Source organism: Camelus bactrianus, chromosome 3, assembly GCF_048773025.1.
Source record: "Camelus bactrianus isolate YW-2024 breed Bactrian camel chromosome 3, ASM4877302v1, whole genome shotgun sequence".
NCBI lineage: Eukaryota > Metazoa > Chordata > Mammalia > Artiodactyla > Camelidae > Camelus > Camelus bactrianus.
The window spans coordinates 116,110,300-116,126,942 of NC_133541.1; the positions used below are offsets into that span (position 1 = coordinate 116,110,300).

Below are 16,643 nucleotides of genomic sequence, written 5' to 3' on the forward strand. Positions count from 1 at the left end.
TCAAAGAAGCCATGCAGGTTGCCAGTCTAAGGTCTATGCTTGCCTGGATGGGACCAAAGCTGGCAGTGGGTGGAGGGGGGAGGTTGAGTCTGGAGGGGCCTGTGGAGGAGCCTGAAATCTTGAGGGTGTGTGTGGGGTACAGAAGTGTGATACAGCTGTACCAATTCAAAGTGATGGCAGGCCAGGAGCCTCCTTCAATCTGCTTCTCCCCAAACACACTGTGCCTCCACCCCTCTGCCACTTCCAGGAAGGGCGTTTCACTTCTGCTCAGGAGGCCCTAAGTGCATCCCGGGCTGAGGGTCCACCTGGGCTCCTGCACCTCCCAACAGTGGGGGCCAGACCCACCCTGTGCCCTAACTTGTCTCACCATACAGACACACAACTGTAAAAACAAAACACATTTATTACCCCAAAACCTTATTAATACAGGTCCACAGTCCCTTACCCGAAACCCTTAGGGACAGGTGTATTTCAGAATTTCAAATTCTTTGGACTTTAGAAAGGTACCAAGGTGTGGATGCTGAATATTACATAACACTACCAGAGGAGTCTGGGGTGGCACCCCGTAATCCCCCAAACCAGTATTTCTATGGAAAATTTTAAAAAGGCACACTAGAGGAAGGGATGGACAGGTATTTCAAAATTGTAGAACAGATAAACAAGATTATACTGTACAGCACAGGGAAATATACACAAGATCATGTGGTAGCTCACAGAGAAAAAAATGTGACAATGAATATATATGTGTTCATGTATAACTGAAAAATTGTGCTCTACACTGGAATTTGACACATTGTAAAATGATTATAAATCAATAAAAAAAAAGTTAAAAAAAAAAGTGTATGAATAACCTCACTTCACTTTGGGGTTTTTTTTCTGTCCCCTCCCCCAGGTCAGGTTTTGTTAAAAAAAAAAGTTAGGAAGAAGCTTCTGGCTTCTGGAGGCTTTTTTCTTTTCTTTTTTTTTTTTTTTTGATTTCAGAATTGCAGATAAGGGATTGCAGACCTGTACTTACTTGGCCATTTACACAGCAGCATGGTTGTCACTGAGGCTTTTGGTACAGTGGTGAGGTGCCCAGACGGCAGCCAGACTGCCTGGCCTCACGCCCCAGCTCCGGTGTGAACCAGCTGTGGGACCCTGGGCCTCAGTTTCCTCACCTGTAGCACAGAATTATTCATTCCCCCACACAGGCGTGCTGTGAGGGTTGAACTGCTTAGTATATAGAAAAGTGCTTAGAATCCTGCTAGGGGTTAGGACAGCATATGTGGAACATGTTGACATCACTGAGAAATTCAGACATTTAAGACAGATCTTCAGTACACTCGGATAATTCTGAGCTCACTGCTGAGGTCCTGCAGGCCGTCAGGACAGGCTAAATCTTTTTCTAGTATCACAGCCGTCCACATCCTCGAGCTCAGGGCCTCCCAGGGCTGCAGACATGGAGGTTTCCAAGTCCCCATAGGAGGCGACATGTCACATCTTTGGGTCAGCTGAAGAGGAGGCAGAGGGTGCCCTGGAAGGGGACTGGCCTTGGGTCCTTTATGACCGTGGAGTGTTCCCTCTCCCTGCCAGGGCTCTGGCGTCCCAGTCCCGAGCACATCACGTGGCTATGAGACTCGAACTGCTGGTGGAATCAACAAACGTGTGTGGTCCCAGGGAGATCCCTGTTCACAGAAGAGACAAGAGGTTTCTGCTGCCCTGAAAATGTGAAGGGGAGGCAGGGCCTTCTCCAGACTCACCCTCCACAAGCATTCCCCCAGGACACAGTGAAAATGGGTCTTTCCCTCACTGTAAACGTAATGTATGCTTATTGTAAAAATTCAGACCATTCAAAAGGACAGGAAATAATGGAAAATAAGGCTTGTGTTGCTTCCCATCCTCCAGCTGCCTGGGACTAACTAACCGGCTTCTGGGCACCTGACCCTCTGAGCTTCTCCTCAGTCACAAGGACATCCACACACCACATATCCCCTCACCCTCAAACACACACACACATCTCCACCCTAACACACCCGCTCACCCTCACGTACATATATACCCACCCACTCTCACCCTCACCCACCCCCCCATACCCCCAACACTCTAGTCTTTACAAAAGGAGATCTCACATACATACATACGTACATACAAGAACACACTTATAAAAGAGGCGGGCATTTGGCAATTCTTCCTGATGCAAGCAGATGGATGCTGCCTGCCCCCGTAACTCTGACAATTGTTGTGGTTCTTCCTTGAAGGCTCAGACCCTTGGTTTTCACATTGGGGAAGTGGGGATGAGGGTAACATTGCCAGACTCACAGGGTGCCTGAAAGGCTCAAGTGGGATTTACAAGCAACAAGAAATCATTTCGCAAATTGTCAAGTGTAAACCCATCTGAGGAATCATTACTGCCCTCTTCCCCACCCCCTCCAACAGGAAATAATTAGAATTTTAAAAGGACTTCAGGAAGATGGCAAAACCATCTTTGTGGCACAGGTTGCTTGTAACAGGGCTGATGGGGGTGAGGAGGGCTCAGTTTTGGGGGCGGGGTGGGCCCTTCACAGTCAGATCACTGGTGCAGGGGGCCTTCAGGCCCCCAAACACCCTACAAAACGTCTCCTTGATCTCTGACGGTGAACTTCTGTCAGCAGATGAGGTAAGTGGCCCCTCTTTTGCTGGGCTTTAGGAATTATGGGGGTCCTCTCCACCTGCAGGGAGAAAGGAGAGAGGTGACCCCAGCCGGCTCCCCTGCCCTCCCCCAAACCCAGGTGGTGGCACCCCAGGATGCTCCCTACCCCATCTGCCTTGCTCCAGGATGGAAGGATGGGGCAGGGAGCCGAGGCCAGGGAGAGCACCGACCCCATGGCCATCCTTAATTCTAAGGCATCTCAGTCATGCTTGGGAACACCTGGGGCTCCCTCTCCCCAGTCAGCCAATCCCACAATCACCTGTGGCTTGTTTCCTGTTCCTGGCTGTGGAGAAAAAGAACACAAGAGACGAGGTGGGTGGTGGGTAGAGGTGGGGTTCTGGGGTCCCCCTTCCCTCTCCACCTCTGGGCCCTTTCCAAGGTCAGGTCCAGTGGTGTCCCCTGACTGTGACATCGGCAGGGTCCTCAGGGTGGTGTGCAGCTGTGGGGTGGGGATATTCGGGCTTTTCCAAGGTGGGGGCAGGACCTCAGCAGTAGTTGCTGCTCCCCAGGAGGAGCAGGGATGGGAGCACAGCATTCCTCCCTAGAAGGCTGGACCAGCCAGAGCCCCTCCCACTCCTTTGTTTCTTCCCCCCTTACCATGAAGGCACTTGGTCAAGATCACGCCAGCCACCAGCACGACCAGGATGAGGGAGATGATTATGGCAAAATGCGTATGATGGGAGGGCCATTCTAAGAAAGACAGAGAAAAGGGGGCACCCCCTCAGACCATGGGTCTGCCCCTGGGTGCCCCGGGACCCTCTCCTGCCTCTCCTCACCCACTCCCGGCCAAGCCTAGCTCCTCACCCCAGGACCCAGTGAGTGTGTGGTTCAGGCTGGAATGCTGTACATGGCAGGTGTACCGGCTCTCCTCTCCGGCTGGCACCTGCACGGCCACCCATGTCTGATAGGTGCCGTCCCCACTGGGGCGTATGTCCACGTATTCAGTCTTTGAGATGAGCTGCTTCTCATCCAGCCACCAGGTCAGCGAGATGTCTTGTGGATAGAAGCCCAGGGCCCAGCACCTCAGTGTGGTGCCCCCGTCCTGGGCCGAGTGCTGTGTCACCCGCACTGTCGGTGGCTCTGCAGGAAGAAGGGGAGGGACGAAGGCTGGTCAGTGGCTGCTCTCTGCCCATCCTTCATGCTCAGTCTTGGTCTCCTGCAGCATCTTCCAGTTTTTTCCTTGAGACAAACTGGGACAGGAGAGACTCCAGAGCCCCCAACTCCATTTCACCCGGAGTAAGGGCCTGAGGCCTGGGTTTTCTTCCTGCTCTGTAGGAAGGAGCCGTGGCTAGTTGGACATCTTTCTGGGCCCCAGTGGGTTTATCTGAACCCGGGGGGGACACAGCCTGCCTCCTCACTCCCCAAAGGCTTCTCTGTCAAATAGGATGGCTCTCGAGAATGGGAGCATGGGGCCAACCTGCATGGCATGGCCACAGCCTGGGCCTTACCTCTCCTGCTGAATCTCTGGCCCCCCAGTTCCAGGTATCTGAGCAGGTAGGGGAGGCAGACGCCTTCCAGATAGGCCTTGTCGTACTCGGCATAGCAGCGCTCTGTCTCCCACCAGCGCTTGGTCCGCACGGCCACAGGCACGGCAGACACCCAGCTCAGAGATTCCAGGTCCAGTGACAGGTGGTCCTGCCCATCATAGCCAAACTGCCAGAAGCTGCTGAAGCGGCCGTCTTCCTGGATCTCACAGCCGAACATGCGCTGAGTGCTGTGCATACCTGTGCATACAGGTAAGAAGGCTGAGGTGAGTGGGGGGCCGGGGGGCTGAGTCCCTGAGAGCCCAGGAGAAGCCCACCACCCACAGGGGCCTCCAAAGACTGGGGAGAACAGAGTGTCAGCATTTTTAAAAAATTCTCCCAGGTAATTTTTGTAAGCAGCCTGGGCTGAGACACCTGCTGGGGCTCTCATGGGAGGTGAACACTGTAGTTCATGATTACACACATCCTGATTTTATATGCCACACTACTTAGGGGTGTAAAATATCCTCAGTGGTCAGCCTAAGTCATGCGATGCTTATGCTGGGAGCGCTGGGCTGATGCACAGCCCATCCCAGTCTTGGTCCTCCATACCTACTCTTTCTGAAGCCTCTGGGGACCTGAGGCTTGTAGTCTGGTCATTTGGGTGTCCAGGCACAGAGCGGGAGGGTGCTGTGTTCCACAAGCATTTCATTTAGAATTAGCAGTAGCTCTGGCAGTGGGTGTGAGCTCTCTTGCTGAAATGGGGAGACTGAGATGGCATCTGAGGGCCTAGGGGTGGAAGCGGGTGTGACTGGAGGGTGGGGAGAGAGGTAGGGAAAAGCCCCTCCCAGTCTGAGGTCCTGAACTCTGCGTAGCCAACGGGGAGGCACGGGGGAGGGGGAGGCATCATGGGCCCCCAGCTCCTGTGGATGCCTGCTGCACTGGCCGCTAAAGCCACAGCTGATTCTGAAGGCCCCGTGGCCCCCGCTTGGCAGTGGGGGAGGGAGACTGAGAAAAGCCACGCATCCAAAGCGTGCCACACCCTCTGAAGGGCTCCGCAGAGTCGCCTCTGTCCCCAAGCAGACAGGCACAGCTGCCTGGAGGATGAGCGTGCAGAGTGTGAAGGAAGAATGGGGGGCAGGAGGAAGGAGCCCGCGCAACGCACCGCTGCTCTGATTGTGGTAGCCCATCACCGTCCACATCTCCACCTGCTGCACCTCCGCCCAGATCCTCTGCTTCTTGGTCTCCGTCTCCCAGTACTGGGCATCCATGGATGCCGCCCAAGGGGCCTGGGGCTCGGCCTGGCCCACACGACTGTCATACTGGATGAAGGGCTGGTCGTCCACGTAGCCTACAGCCAGAAACTGCGGGAGGCCGGGGCCTGGCTCTGACAGGGCCAGATAGTGGTAGATGAGGGAATGCGTCCCTGTGGAAACACAAACCGGTCTCAGGCTCACGTGCCCGGCCAGGGTCTGCCCTGGGGGCGGTCAGCGTGCTGGGTGGGGTCAGCAGTGGAAACTCATCCAAAGAACTCAATATCACCAAGAGCAAGAACTGGGAATTTCAGTTAAAAAAAAATAAGTGCATCCGAAGAGTTTAAATATAGACAGAATCAGTCACACATTGACGCCAAAGTTTAGGCATTAAGGTTTATGGACGTTACTCCTAGAAAGTTTCTCAGCCCCTCTCTCAGGGCCTACTTACCCACACTTTATACTCCTCTCTAATAAGTGTGATTTGTCTGGTTTCCCATTCCACAATTAAAAAGGATGTGATTTTTTAAAAGTTGGTTATTTGGAGGCTTAATTTAATGTGGGATTATTCATTTCCCAGAGATGCCTGAAAAAGGTTGGCCACCATTCTTAGCTTGAACCATTGCTGCCAGCTGGTGGCATCTTGACTCCATTCCCTACTCCCTCCTGCTCCCACAGCAGACATTGCTAGTCGATCTCTTTTCTCTTTAAGTCCAAATGCTGCCACTCTACCATGTCTCCAAAAGTGCCAACTCATCGATTCAATTTGGTGCCGGAGATGAATCTATTTAGCAGCCAGTCCTGACTCAAGCTACTAAAACAAATGCTGCTATTTAAAATAGCCAAGACATGGAAACAACCTAAATGTCCACCAATAAATGAATGGATATACAATGGAATACTACCAAGCCATAAAAAAGAATGAAATAATGCCATTTGCAGTGATGTGGATGGACCTAGAGATCATCATATTAGGTCAGACAGGGAAAAGACAGATATCATTTGATATCACTTATATGTGGAAGCCAAAAAGATACAGACTTTATTTACAAACCAGAAACAGACTCACAGACATAGAAAACAAACTGTGGTTACCAAAAGAGAAAGGAGGGGAGGGATAAATTAGGAGTTTGGGATTAACAGATACACACTACTATATATAAAATAGATAAACAACAAGGACCTACTGCATAGCACAGGGAACTATGTTCAATTTCGTATAATAAGCTATAATAGAAAAGAATCTGAAAATATATGTGTGTGTGTGTATATATATATGTATAACTGAATCACTTTGCTGTACACCTGAAACTAACATTGTAAATCAACTACACTTTAATAAAACATAAAACTAAAAAAACTCAAAAAACAAATGCTATATCTTAGAAAGCTCAGCCCACATTTCTCAGTGATATCCCTGGCTTACTCCCTTATCTAGTTTTTAAAACAGTTTTTGCTCAGAAGTTTTTACCCTCCAGCACTCCTGTCTCTGTGTTATTTTTCTCGAGGGCACTGACTACACTTCCTAGAGAGTATGCACTTTGCTTGTTTGTCTTATTAATGGGCTGTCTCTCCTCTGCAAGGTCAGCTCCCTAAGGGCAGGGACTCCTATAGGATTGTTCTCTTTCCCCAGCACAGCTTCTGGCACATAGTAGGTGCTCAATAGTTGAATATTCAAATGTTCAAGAAGGAGTCGAACATATCTCTACACTCACAGCTCTCTGTTTACTGCTTCCTTGTTACTTGTGACCACACCAAACTCTGCCCAGGCCTCTGCACCTGCTGTTTCTTCTGCCCTAAGCACTCCCCTGTCTTCTCTCAGCCAGTCTCCTAATACCTCGGGTTGCAGTCAGGTGTCCCTTCCTCCAGAAAGCCCTCTTGATTTTAGCCTGATGTCCCTCAGAGGGGTCGCAACAGGGAAGGCCAAGTACAGCATTCAAAGGCATCACTAGAAAGAGGGCAGCCCAGATTCTCTCCTCAGGGCTTGCTGCCTTTTTCTAAGCTGAGGAAAGAGGTGCTCTCTTCTGATGGCTGGAGAGACCCCCTCATGGGAGGCCAGAGGAGTCAACCCTAAGAGTGTCAGAGTGAAGGGCTGACATCAGGCCTGGGCTGGCGTAGGTCTCCTAGGAAATGAGTGGGATCTCTCTCACGGTGCTGTTTCCTTGTAAACCATTGAGGTTAAGGTCATTGTGGGGTGCTGGCAGCTGTGAATGGGCATGCAGGCGTTGGGGGGAACAGAGGCTATGGTTTGGTTTCTCTGTGTCAAGGTGACCCACCCGCTCCTTGGCTCTGATCTGCTGCAGCTCCACCTGCCCTGGATGTGAGGTAGGGCAGAGAGCCTGTGTCCTTGGGTGGCTGCGGGGCCTCCTGGGTGGTGGGGAAGGCATGCAAGCTGGGCTTCCTGTCCTGTCTCCCTCACCACAGCTAAGGAAGCACAGTGTGATAGGCTGAAGAAAAAGCCCCCCCGCCCCCCACCCCGGAACCTCTGAATGTTACCTTATATGGTCACAAGAGTTTTGCAGATTAAATTAAGGCTCTTGAGCTGGGGAGATTATCCTGGATTGTCTAGGCAGGTGCTAAATGTATCCTTAGAAAAGGGAGGCAGAGAGCGAGTCTATGACCGTCAGAGAAGGTGATGTGGAAATGGAGCAGAGAAAGATGCAGGAAGGCAGCATCAGCCAAGAAACGCAGCTCTAGAAGCTGGAAAAAGCAGGCAAACAGATTCTCCCTTAGGGCCTCTTTAGGGAGCTAGCCCTGCTGGCACCTTGGTTTCAGCCCAGTGAAACCTGTGGAGCCAGCTGTCGCTCTCAGAATGGCGCTCTCGGAAGCCGCTCTGAAATCCATAGAAGGAAGGACCTGGAGATCGTCATTCTAAGTGAAGTAAGCCAGAAAGGGAAGAAAAATACCATATGAGATCACTTTTATGTGGAATCTAAAAAAAAGACAAATGAAGTTATTTACAAAACAGAAACAGACTCACAGACATAGAAAACAAACTTACGATTACCAGAGGGGGAAGAGGGCGGGAAGGGATAAACTGGGAGTTCAACATGTGCAGATACTAACTACTACATACAAAATTGATAAACAACAAGTTTCTACTGTACAGCACAGGGAACTATATTCAATATCTTGTCGTAACCTATAATGAAAAAGAATATGAAAATGAATACGTGTATGTGTATGTATGACTGAAGCATTGTGCTGTACACCGGAAATTGACACAACATTGTAAACTGACTATACTTAAATTAAAAAATAAAATAAAATAAAACCCCCACTTCTGGGCTCTCCATGTGCCTGGAGAACTGGCACCCTTAACCCTCACTCCTCACTGTAGGACCCTTTGAATACCTGCATTTCTTTGAGATAAAAAACATCTTCCACTGATGTGTGTCTACCCTAAAAAACCTAACTGCCCCAGGAAGTAGCTAGTCTCACTATGCCGTAGGCATCCTGCCCTTATCAGAGTCGTAAATCCCATTATTCAGAGGAGCTCCTGACAAGGCTAACCTCACTAACAACCAATCAGGCTCCTGTGCGTGAACTGATCACATAGCCCCTATGCCTTGTGTTCACAGCCCCCAGCCCCTAATAAAAGACCCTGCACATTCACCCTCAGGGCTCACCCAGGCCCTGCTCATCTATGTGGCCCGTTGCTGTTTGTAGCACAATATCTGAAACTTTCCTTTGTTCTTAAACTTCTCTTTGTATTTGGTAAATTCTTTCACTGCCCTGGTACCAGCCCACCGTATCCACCAACAGAACGCATTTTGGACTTCTGACCACCAGGACTGTAAGAGAATAAAGGCGTGCTGTTTCAAGCCACCAAGTTGTGGTCACCTGTTACAGCAGCTACAGGAAACAAATACAGCCCACTAGGTCTGGTGAGTTTGGTGGTCAGTTCAAACCTGTGAGCCCTGAAGGTCATGGCTGCTGCTGCCCTGAGACAGAGACGGGGAGAGAGAGAGGAGGGAGAGAGAAGGATGGCAGGAGGGAGCAACTTCTCATGCTCCTGTGGACCGTCTGCATTTCCTCTTTTGGAAAAATGTCTGTTCAGTTCTTCTGCCCATATTTTAAATGAGTTGGTTGGTTGTTTGCTTTTAAAGTGAAGTACAGTTGATTTAAAATGTTGTATTAGTTTCTGGTATACAGCATGGATGGACTTGGAGGGCATCATGCTAAATGAGGTAAGTCAGACAGAGAAAGACAAATACTGTAAGATATAACTTAAGTGTGGAATCTAAAACAAACTAGTGACTATAACAGAAAAGAAGATGTGGAGAAGGAACGGGTGGTTACCAGTGGGGAGAGGGAAGGGGAAGGGGCAGGATGGAGGTGGAGGATTAAGAGGTACAAATTATCAGGCATAAAATAAGCTACAAGGCTGTATTGTACAACATGGGGTATATAGGCAATATTTTATAGTAACTATAAATGGAGTATAACCTTTAAAAACTTGTTAATCACTATATTGTATACCTGTAACATAATATTATATATCAACTATACTTCAATTTTAAAATATGATATTATAAAATACATACATAAATAAATAAAAATGGTTTTGAAAAAGAAACGAAAAGAAAGAAGAAAAAAAGGAAAGTACCCATCATGCACCAATGCCATAACACTTCTGGTCAAAAGTAAATAAGGACAAAATCAGGAAATACAACCCCAAAACCCTTCCTACCCAGTGAATTTTCTGCTCACTCATTTTTACACCCCATATAACCAGCTTGCCAAAGAAACTCAGGGCAGCTACTCACCTGAGTCTGCCTGTCTCCCCTTAAGAGTGTACTATCGCTGAACAAATCCTGGCTTTGCTTTCTTGACCTCCATGACTCGTCTGTGGATTCTTTCTGTGATGAGACAAGAACCTACTCTCTGGCAACACTACCTCCCATGTACGCAGTGAGGGGCCTGCCATCTCTCCCTCCCTGAAAATCCCAGTGCTCTCTGCTCTGCCCACCAGGCGGCCCTGAGACCCAGCCTGCTCTGTGCAGGGGCTCACACACTGCCCTGCCCTTCTGCTGCCTCAGGAGGACGGCCTCAGCTGGGCCTAGACTTACACTTGCTCACTGGACCCAGGAGGGGTAATTATGCCTCAGGCTCCAGCCCTGAGTTAACAAAAGAAGCCGAGGGAGGCCATCCCTGCCAGGATGGGGTCAGTGCCGGGCACTGTTGGACCATGGCAGGGGGAAGCGGGGAGCACATGGTGGGCGGCAGGGGATCTGCTCCTGCTATGACGTGGCCTGAGGAAGTTGTCACATGCCCATTGCTGCTTCAGGGCCTGTGTCATCACACCCCCCAACCCCACCACTTCCTAGGGACGTGGCCAGCTCTCAACAAGGAAGCAGTCTTGCCCCCTCGTAAGCACAGCCGCCCTCTTCCTCTGACCTGTGGTCATGGAGGGAGGAGCCAGCCCCTTTCTCACCCCTCACCGCCCCTACCCGAGACTTTTTTTGCATCTGCCCCACCTCCCCCACAATCCATGTAGCGCTGCCAGTCCCTAGCTGTGTGGCCTTCAGGAAGTTATTTCACAGCTCCAGGCCTTGGTTTCCTCACCTGTAAGTGGAGGCAATTAACTGACATGATCCACGGAGCTGGAGCATTTATGAGATAATGAACATAAGGAGGAAGTGCATGGAGACGTCATCTTTTCAGTCTTAGTCCTTTCCTATTCTGAAGGGAGGGGTGGCCGTGGGAAGCGGAGAGCCGGAGTCAGGGGCGGGGTGGGGAAAGATGCCTGAGTGAGAGGCCAGCTCTCTGGAGGCCAGGTCCCAGTCCCCAGGACACCCTCCAGAGGCTCTGGCCTCTGTGTCCCCCACCCTAGCAGAGTTCCCCTACCCCAGAACAGTCCACCAGATTCCCAGATTCTGGACGCAGCCTCCTGAACCTAGGGGCTCCTGGACTCCTTCATCCTACCCTTCCTTCAGCAAGGCAGGCAGGGTCTTACCTTTAGGCCATGGCTTGTTTTCCAACTCCAGGTGGGCCAGCTCTGCCATCACCACCTTTGCCCTGGAAGCCGGGCCATCAGCCACCAAGGGCAGCCCCCAGGGAGTCTCTGTAAGGGGGGAGATAGGAAAGAGAAGTATGAATCCCAAGGCATAAACATCTTACACCCTCTTGTGTCTACTGGGAGAGACAGTATGGAATGATGGCGAGAGGCATGTTGGAAGGGAAGAGGGATGTGGAGGCCTGCCTCTGGAGTGACTGGAAACTTCTCCAGCCTGTAGGCACAAAGCCAGCGGGGCTGAGTTCTGGGCCTCAGCGCCAGGCGTGGTTTCTGAGCTTTCCAAGAACAGATTCATGGTGTTTTCACTGCATTTGCGTGAAGCAGGTCTTTTTTTTTTTTTTTTTTTAATAGACTTTATTCTTTTAGACCAGTTTCAGGTGAGGTAGGTCTTGACTGTTCCCACTAAGAGGGAAGGGAAGCCAGGGCTGGGCCGCCTCCACCTCTGTCAGACGTTCTCCACTGGCTGCCCCAACACTGCCCGGCAGTTTTGACAATCCTGCCATTGACATGGATTTAGTTGGGGGTAAGGGAGTACTGGACACCGGCAGGCGGTGAAACCACTTCCCATGTGATGCTCATGAGCTGCCAGGAGGAGAGCCCATGCAGTCCTGGCTCCTGCCCAGCCCTGCCCTGCCCACCTGCTCGGCTGTGCCAGCCCTCACCTCTCCCCTTGCAATATTACTCATCTGACAAACATCTATTGAGCACCTACTGTAAGTGAGCCAGGTGGGGCTGTGGGTAGGGGCAGACAGACAGACAGACAGACCAGACATAGTCCCCAGGGAGCTCAGGCCTGGGCAGGGCAGGAGACAACGGAGCAGTTAAACAAGCAGATCCAGTAAGGCAAGTGGGGGCTGACAAGTGTTGGGGTACAGGAGGTACAAGGCACGGGGAGCACCCTGGAGCACCTGGGAAGGTGCTGAGGTTAGCCGTCTTGCTGAAAGCTGGAGACCTCACCAGCTGTAAGCTACCAGTGGGGTGGGTGAGTGGGGTGGGTGAGGAGGGAAGAACATTCTAGGCTAGTGAGTCTAGTGTGGTTCCAAGACTCACTGCATTAGCTTCACGGAACTTGTCAGAAATGCAAAATCTTGAGTCCCAGCCCAGACCTCCAGAATCAGAAGCTTCGGGGGTCAAGCCCAGCTTACTGTAGTTCAACAAGCCCTCTGGGTGATTCTGACATGATTTTATTTATTTTTATTGAAGTACAGTCAGTTACAATGTGTCAATTTCTGGTGTACAGCACAATGTCCCACACATATACATACGTTTGTTTCATATTCTATTAAATGTTTTTTTTTTGGCGGGGGTGGGGGGAGATAATTAGGTTTATTTATTTGGGGAGGTACTGGGGATTGAACCCATGACCTTGTGTATGCTAAGCATGCGCTCTACTACTTGAGCTATACCCTCCCCTCCTCATATTCTTTTTCATTAAATGTTATTACAAGATATTGAACATAGTTCCCTGTGCTATACAGAAGAAATTTTTTCCCCCTAATTATCAGAGAAATGCAAATCAAAACTACAATGAGGTATCACCTCACACCAGTCAGAATGGCCATCATTCGAAAGTCCATGAATGATAAATGCTGGAAAGGTTGTGGAGAAAAGGGAACCCTCCTACACAGCTGGTGGGAATGCAGTTTGGTGCAGCCATTATAGCAAACAGTATGGAGATTCCTCAAAAAACCAAAAATAGACTTACTCTATGATCCAGTAACCCCACTCCTGGGCATATATCTAGAGGGAACTCTAATTCAAAAAGATACATGCACCCCAATGTTCATAGTAGCACTATATACAGTAGCTGAGACATGGAAACAACCTAAATGTCCACTGATCAATGAGGTGATTTTAAAGTTTGAGAATTGCTCTTGGCAAAAACATTAGCAAATGGAGTGAAAACACGAGACTGGAGTGAAAAAGAGTGTGGTGTGTTCAGGCAAACCAAGGTCGAGGGACAGCTGCAAATATAAGAGATGAGTCTGAGGAGGAAAGAAAGGGATAGGTTGCCTCCCGGTGCCTCTGTTTCCCCTTCTGAAAGTGGGGAGAGGCCAAGTTGGGGCAGGTCCTAAGGGCTGGAGGTCAGGGGCAAGGTCTGGGCCAGAGAAAGGGCGTGGCTATGATAGGCGTGGAGGGGACCCTGAATCCACGGCTTAGATGAGCCTGTGCTGGAAAGCAGGAAGAGGGAGGCAGAGTACCTCCTGCAGAGTCACCGGAGGAGGACGGTGGGAAGGGGTCGAGGAAGACCAGAATCAGTCTCAGGGGTCACGGCCCTTGATATTCCATAGGACTGGCCTCTGCAGTCCCTCTCCTAGCCTGCCCTTAATGGAGCTCCTGTCTCAGGGCCAGAGGTACATCCAGCCAGGTGCCCAGGCCAGAACCCTCACCCCACTCTCACCCTCCCAGCCCCTAATTCCAGTTTTGCTGTAGTAACTGGCTTTGTAATCATCTGTCTCTACTTACTCTGTCTCTAACAGATCCCAAAGGCCACTAATTAGTTCTGCCTTCTCCTCTTGTTAGAGCAGGCAGATAGATAGAAATGAGCAGAGCAAGGGGGACAGAGGCCAAACAGCAGGAATTGGGCAGAAAGGAGGGGCACAGGCTAAATGCAGGGAAACATACATCATCTAAGCACCAGGGGTCCCTGGGCAGAGAAAGAAAAACAGGAACCTCTGGGCTAAGTGGTCACACATTTTGGGGGTGACAAGTGGCTGGAGGCCACCAGAGAAAGGTGGGAAAAGGCAGGAATCTCCAGCATCTGAATGTAACCTTTTGCTCATTATGCCTTCATTACAATAAAATTAGCCTTGCAGATTTGAAGAACCCATCATGCACTGACATCATGACACTTCCGATCCAGACAAAATAAGGACAAAAATCCCTCCTCCCTTCAGGAAACTGAAGTTTGGATGAAAATCAGGGAATATGACCCCAAACCCTTCCCTCCCCAATGAATATTCTGCACATTTATTTTTACACTCTATGTAACCAACTTGCCAAAAAATCTCAGGGCAGCTTCTCACCTGAGCCTGCCCGCTCTCCCGTTGTGCGTGTACTATCCATCCCTTAATAAATCCTCACTTTACTTTCTTGACCTCCCTGTCTCACCTCTGAATTCTTTCTGCAGCGAGACAAGAACCTAGTCACCAGTTTGGTACACATCCAGGACTATCTCCACTCCTTCCCTCCTCCTTGGTTTGGGGACCTGTCCCCCTGGGCCAGCCCTGACCATTCCCCTTATAAGGAGACAGGGGCTTTGCACACATACCCACGACCACACCTGCCATGCAGAACTGGAATGACCTGTGTGCCCCTGTATCACCTGAGGGAGGAGCTGTAAGAAGCCTCCCCAGGGACTGTGGGAACAGTCTTGGCCCAGAGACACAGTGGCCCACTCCCCTGGGGTCTCTGTTCCAGGGACGTTGGCCAAATTCTTCCCCATCCCTGTTTCACTCTCTCCCCAATCTCCTGCCCAGACATCCTGGGTGATTCTCCTTTAAGTATTTCCCATGGGGAGCTGAGGGCTGAATCCTCCCGTAGATGCATCCTGTTGAGTTCAGGAGCCTCAACTTGGAGGGAAAAAATAACCTTTTTATTTTCACTGACGTCTAGCTGAAGTTTGGCCGTTCTCCCATGATGAATGGAGGCAACAAAACTCAGCAGGATTAGCAGAACTTGTGTTTTGGTCCCTGCTGGAAGCCATAGGTGTTTTCGAATCACACGATAGTTGCTGCAGACACCTGGAAATATGCTTTACCCTCACTGCTTTCAAATTCTGGGAATTGTTATTTGATGCATTATTTAATGTGTTAACTTAGAAGCACAATACTACATATCACAAATTTATATTTCTAGTTAAATTTTTAATAGATTTATAGAAACATAATTGGGTTCCTTTGGAAACCTACGTATATCATTTTATATATTAAAAATATTGAGACCGAGTCCAAGGCTAAGTCCAAATAGGTAAAGAATTCCGACTCTAGGTCCCAGTGCTGCCACCTAGCGTCCTCTCTGCGCCCTATTTTAAATCTGTAAATTGTAAATTGTGGATGTTCTGAGAGCCGAGATGGTTCTGGTACGTGAGGCCCTTAGAAAAGAGCCTGGAATAAAGGACATCAGCTATTATTACTGCCATGATGGTGGGCACCTCCCCGCTTGTGCTAATAAATATTCAGGCATCTTTGCGGTCAGGATGGGCGGTGCCCTGAGGGAGCGGACCGGAAATCAGGTGCACGGAACAGAAACTGAGAAAGAATGGAAATTCCGGGCCAGGTCAAAGAAATCCCCGTTGCCCCTCCTCACCCTCTAACCCAACAAGGGACCGCCCGGGCAACCCGAGAGAACCCCGCCAAGGGGCCAGGGAGACCTGTAGCGGTGCGCAGGTGTCCAGGCAGGGGCCGTGCAGGCCGCGCGCAGATTCCTGCGCCCACGGAGCTTCCCCAGGGCCTTCCTGGAGGACCCCGCCCAGCCCTGGGAGCCGAGCGCGAGCGGCGTCCTCCAGAGGGGCCCAGGGGACTGTGGCGTAAGCTGGCGCCCGGGCGGAGGAGGGTGGGGGGGAGGGTCACAGCCCCTTGAGTCCCCGGGATTCCCACCGGCAGGGCCGCTCACTCTGATCACGGGGGTGCAACGGGAGGGGACAAACTTGGCCCCTGCCTAGGCCGGGGTTCAGCGACCCCCTCAATCCTGGGTCAGCGACCCCAATTCACCATCCTCCCCCAAATCCGGAAGTGGCCTCCGCATTCTTGGCCGATCTCTCCCTCGCATCCCCACCCGCGCTCGGCTCGGCTGGGGGACGATTGGGGGCCCACTTCGGGCGCCCTGCCTCTCCGCCCTGTTACCTGCTGCGCCCTCCGGCACCAGCCCCAGCAGCAGCAGCAGCAGCAGCAGCAGCCGCCGCCGCAGCAGTGGTGATGCGCTCCCAGGGCTCCGCGGGCCCCGGGTCCCCAGCCTCTCGCGCTGCCCCGGGGCGTCCGTCCCCATGCAGTCCTTCTTCAGCTGTGGGGCCAGTGGCCTGATGCCAACGCCCACCGCCGGCCGACTGCAGGACGCGTCCCTTTCCTGGCCCTGTCGAGCGAGCGCTCAGCGCCCCCAGAGGCGCCGCAGCTGCGACCCAGCGCTGGCTTGAGGCTCAGGCTCTGGCCCGGCTCTGGCCGCGGCTCTGCGGCGCCCCCGGGGCTCTCACGCCGCTCCTCAGTGGCCCCCTCTGCTGGGCCTCGGAAGAAAAATATGGGGGG

The 16,643-nt window shown here is 51.2% G+C and overlaps 1 protein-coding gene across 2 annotated transcripts; it reads right to left on the reverse strand.

The window, feature by feature from the left end:
* Positions 1–383: 383 nt before the first annotated feature.
* Positions 384–16,617, reverse strand: LOC105065248 (H-2 class I histocompatibility antigen, Q10 alpha chain). Of its 2 annotated transcripts, none has more exons than XR_012505732.1 (8): positions 16,248–16,617; positions 11,344–11,451; positions 5,297–5,557; positions 4,117–4,392; positions 3,473–3,748; positions 3,266–3,358; positions 2,775–2,951; positions 384–2,687 (listed from the first exon to the last, which is right to left on the reverse strand). XR_012505732.1 is itself a non-coding variant. In XM_074361054.1 (8 exons), the coding sequence occupies exons 1-8, from the start codon at positions 16,387–16,389 to the stop codon at positions 2,662–2,664; spliced, it is 1,206 nt and encodes a 401-aa protein (XP_074217155.1). In that variant the 5' UTR covers positions 16,390–16,617; the 3' UTR covers positions 384–2,661. The 2 variants fall into 2 exon arrangements, 1 of the variants encoding a protein (XP_074217155.1); XM_074361054.1 differs by having other exon boundaries at positions 2,928–2,951.
* Between the last annotated feature and the right edge of the window lie 26 nt (positions 16,618–16,643).

Coding starts and splice junctions, on each gene's coding strand:
- LOC105065248 (XM_074361054.1), bottom strand. CDS start 16,389: ATGGGGACGGACGCCCCGGGGCAGCGCGAGAGGCTGGGGACCCGGGGC. Junction 11,452..16,247: donor GGTGCCGGAGGGCGCAGCAG/GTAACAGGGCGG, acceptor CCCCCCTTACAG/AGACTCCCTGGGGGCTGCCC. Junction 2,952..3,265: donor CTTGACCAAGTGCCTTCATG/GTAAGGGGGGAA, acceptor TTTTCTCCACAG/CCAGGAACAGGAAACAAGCC.